The sequence below is a fragment of the Eucalyptus grandis genome, chromosome 4 (genome assembly GCF_016545825.1).
Source record: "Eucalyptus grandis isolate ANBG69807.140 chromosome 4, ASM1654582v1, whole genome shotgun sequence".
NCBI lineage: Eukaryota > Viridiplantae > Streptophyta > Magnoliopsida > Myrtales > Myrtaceae > Eucalyptus > Eucalyptus grandis.
In genome coordinates, this window is record NC_052615.1 from 21112839 (window position 1) to 21117529 (window position 4691).

Sequence of the window (4691 nt, forward strand, 5' to 3'; positions counted from 1 at the left end):
CCACCTTGATGCAATTATTTGGACACGTATCTTACGAAGATATACTTTATATGATAGCATTTCCAAATCTAATATTTGTTCAGAGGACAATAATTTTTCAACTAAATTTTCCTGAAAATTGGGTCTCATACCCCAAATTCGTCGATGAGTTTGCCTACAAGTTAAGCCCTTTCAATCTATTTTTATGGATAAATAGTCTTTACAAAAGAAAAATTAATCTAAAATGGACGTCAATGGAAGATGCTACACAAATTGTGATCAAGTTTCCCAGTTTATTGTACCACGAAAACAGATACTCTTGTCCTCTACGGAAACCGAAATCAAAAGCTGTATTTATGCTAGTACTTTAACCCTGCTTGTCAAATTATACTTTGGAACTTTATTAAGTCCATTGTAAGTAAACTTGATCGGCGAGCAGGTGGCGTTAAGCAGGCTTGGTTGGATTTTTTATACTCACTAGGCGGGCATGACAAGATATCCAGGCTCGACCGGTGAGCAGAAGGGCGTGTAGGGCCTTGACCGCCGGCCTGGCCCTATATTTATTAACATACAATTATGTTTTATTAATAATCCAATCTTGATATTTAAAATTTATAAACATAAACACGACAGTAATAAGCTCAAATTTTAAATGTAGAGAAATATTATAAAAAACATAAGTAAAGTGATAAAAATAATAAAATAACTAAAAATTAATTTATTCACTTTTTTTCTCATTGATCTCGTATTCTATTTCAAATTTCAAATAATAAAAAAAATAAGAAAAATGTGGCTGGATGGGCGGGCCCAGCTAGCTCATCTTTCCGATTGGGCACTTGCCCAGAGCCACAAGTTTGGGCGTTAATAGGACTCGCAATTGTTTGGGCCAGACGTGGACTCAGCCCAGGCCCGTCAAATAGCAGTTTACCACCAGTGTGGAAAATAATTTGCACATGGATGGTTGATTTGTGCAAGAAGAATTTTGTTACGAAAACAAAGAGAAGATAGAGAATACACTCTTTGCGCAAAAGAAATTTTAAAGAAGCAGCCTCATCCAACCTTGATTTAAGGAATATAACCGTACACTCTTTCAAATTAATGTTGTATGCGGCTGTTTGTGTACAATTTGCTTTAAATTGATTGTATACATAACTACTAGCAAATAACAAGTGCAAGAAAGCCCAAGAAAGAAGAATGAAGACCCATTGTCACTCTCTATATTCTTATTCACAAATTCTGATTTATTCACCATACAAACTTAAAATCCTCTGAACTAATGAAGTGTCCATTGTGAAGGATCAGCAGATCTTATTTGTTGGGCACTTCACTTTCTTTTTACTGGGGAAGAACCGGAATGCTCTGTTCATTTCTGAAGAAATTACCAGGATCTACTTTGGTCTTTATCTCCACCAACCTGTTGAAATTGCCCTTGAAGTACTTGACCCCATACACTCTCCCTTCCTCATAGCTCTCGTCTCCATTGTGGTTAATTCCCAAATCAAGGTCCCTATAATTCAAGAACGCTTCTCTCGGGTTCTTAGACACGAAGGGCGTCATGTAACGATAGAGCTTCCTCGTCAGCTCGATGTAGTGTCGTGCCGCTTCGTCCCCGTCCTCATCCCAATTTGTCGCATACTGTACCTTCCATAGGTTCCCGGCCCTATGTGGAAATGGGGTGTTGGTCGCGGGAATCTCGCCCATCTTGCCTCCATAAGGGTTGAAGGTCAACATCGGCCTTTCGAGCTCGATCATCCTCCTCCAGATGAGCTCCAATCCGTCCTTCGGTATGATTTGCTTCACGTAGTCGGACTTTCTCTTCAAATGTGTCAAGACTTGTGGTGTGCGCGAAAGCAAAGCATCGGCTGGAGTCCCGATCGGGAAATTGGTCCAGAAAAGCGTGGACTCGACCCAACTCATTTCGATGCAATCTGAGCTCCGCAAGCCTAGCTCGGGAAAACTATTGCTCATCAAGGAAAGAAGCCTTTGAGCATCTCCAAGGAAAAGCGCGATAAACGTGGCTCTTATTGTTTTCTCTCCGGCCTTTGTTCCATTGACCACGTCCATTGTCAGCCTTATGAAGAGATCCTCATGCAGTTGGGGCGCCACTTCTTCCCACTTGTACACGACATCGGTCGCGTTTTGCTCCCACGTCCTAGGGACACTGAAGACGGTCACCGTCTCAGGGACTCGGACAAGGTTGATCTTGTAAGCGAGAACGACGCCAAAGCTCGCACCACCTCCACCTCTTATGGCCCAAAAGAGGTCTTCTCCCATGGATTCCCTATCCAGTATCTCCCCATTGACGTTGATTATGCGCGCATCAACTACGTTGTCGACGGTGAGCCCGTACTTCCTCATCATGTTGCCATAGCCGCCACCACTTAAGTGGCCACCGACACCCACCGTGGGGCAAACCCCAGCCGGAAAGCCATGGACCTTGCTCTTTGCCGCTATCCCATAGTAGACCTCACCGAGGGTGGCCCCTGCCTGGACCCATGCCGTCTCAGCCTCAATGTCAACATCGACAGAACGGAGATTGAACATGTCAAGGATGAAGAAAGGCGAGGAGATGGAGACGTAGGATATGCCCTCGTAGTCGTGGCCTCCGCTTCGGATCTTCATCTGGACCGAGAGCTTCTGGGCGCAAACGATGGCGGCTTGCACATGGGATTCATGGAGTGCGGTGAGGATGAGAATGGGTTTTGGTGTGTCGGAGGTGTTGAAGCGCAGGTTTCGTATGTAAGATTGAAGAACGTTTGAGTAAGAAGATTTATTGGGTGTGTATATGGCTGAGGTTATTGGGTGCGAAGGTTGGGAATGGTTTATGAGGCATTGGGTTAGGCTTTCGTTTGCAAAGGCTTTAGAAGGTGAAGAAAATGAACCTATGAACAACACTATGAGGAAGAAGAGGTAGAGAGTCTTGGAGTTTGGAAATGAAGTTCCCATTTTAGGGTTTAGTTCCAATGTGTTTGCTGGGTGAGATATTGAGTTGTGCATGTCGGCCTTTTATAGGAAATGGGGCCGGATAAGAATTTAGGGAAACAAAAAAAAGAAGAGAAAGTCAATGATAATCGAAATGAGAAGATCTCACAAACCACCTCCAATCTTGACTGGAAAATTCCCAAGTACAAATCTTAAAAAAAAAAAAAAACCAACCAACTTAGAATAAATAAGAGGGGACATTCTTAGTTAACGATTCCAGTGATCTCAATAATGGAGAAGACTGGATTTTCTTAATTCGTCTCAGTTACTTTATAAATATACTTGCGCATGGACATGCACTTCTGGGGCTCTTATCCTTACAATTTCAAGGTCAAAATTTGAAAATGTCAACTTACGAAAAGTAAGAGGGTCAACGTTCTTTGTTGATGATTATTGTGATCTCGTTCGTGGAGAAACTGGCTTTGCTTAATTCAATTTCAGTTATTAAATAAGAACTTGCGCGATGACATGCGCTTCTAGAGCTCTTATCCTTACAAATTTTGAGGTCAAAACCCTGAAGGTATATTTCGCACCAGCATTCAAAACTTGCATGAGATATTCGCTCATCTCTGACTTTCGCTTAGTTTTATATGAGTTTCGACGCTCTCTCGAGGATCAGTTCCCTATCGTATCCCAATTCATTTTGTCAAAGTGTCTTAAGTGACGTAACACATAAATAAATATTTATTTGGAAATTCTCGAAGTATTTTTGGTAAGATAGCCTATAGGAACTACGACCAAACGAATTTGGATATGATAAGATACAATAGAGAATCGATCTCTAGAAAGTTCATAGATGGGCCGTGATTTATACCGCGATGCGGTTCTTCTTCATTTTTTTCCTGTTATTCATAAAACATTGTGGCTTGGTTCATAGTTCCTTCTTAAACATGATAAGTATGCTCCCATTATTTTGTAAATCAATCATAAGATCACGTGATAAATCAATAACTGTGGGGATTTTGATCACATTCACCACGGTGATTAACCAATTTTTACATTGATCACATTTGAAGGGGGTGTACCACATCCATAATATGGCGGCAACAAGCAGTGTAGAGCACTTCCTGTTTTAGGATTATTACTCGAAGTCGGAACTTGGAACAAAGTAGGTATTAATGAGACATAAAGGAGCAACTTTTTCTTTAAACTACTTATACCTTATCTCCTCAAATGTAATTTGTCTTGTACTTTTTTTCTTAATAATCCATATGCACGAGTACTGAATCTCATAAAATACCCTGCAAGCCCTATGAATTGGTTAAATTTAGATTGTGGCCCATGCAAGTAGCTATGCTAGTGAGCTATTTGTGTTAAGATGTGATTCATACTCCCCATCGACATGATAGTATAGGAGTCCTGCTACCCGATAAGCAGGGAGGGGTTTAGGAGATGCCCAATTGAGGGTTGTAGGGGACAACGGCTTTCATAATTTGAGCCTATACTTTATTGGTAGTTTTGACTTGGGTCAATGAATAGTTGCTAGATAATATATACATATATTCTTTCTTTCTTATAATAAATGGATGTAATGGGGAAGTGTAACGTGATAATTATAGTGAAATTTTCAGCTAAACGTGACTCTAATTTAAGTTGAAATCAAAATAAAATCCCGTCTCGAATTCTTTTTCTCGTTTTTACTCTTTAATTTCTCTGTGATTGTGCGGCAAGTCCTAATAGTTTTCACGCACCGGATCAAATTTGAATATACAATCGAATTCTCCTAACAG

General features: G+C 40.7%; 1 protein-coding gene across 1 annotated transcript; it reads right to left on the minus strand.

The window, feature by feature from the left end:
• Window positions 1-1041: 1041 nt before the first annotated feature.
• LOC104441214 (berberine bridge enzyme-like 8) lies at window positions 1042-2943 on the minus strand. Its single transcript, XM_018872182.2, has one exon. The coding sequence runs from the start codon at window positions 2923-2925 to the stop codon at window positions 1315-1317; it is 1611 nt and encodes a 536-aa protein (XP_018727727.2). The 5' UTR covers window positions 2926-2943; the 3' UTR covers window positions 1042-1314.
• Window positions 2944-4691: the final 1748 nt, after the last annotated feature.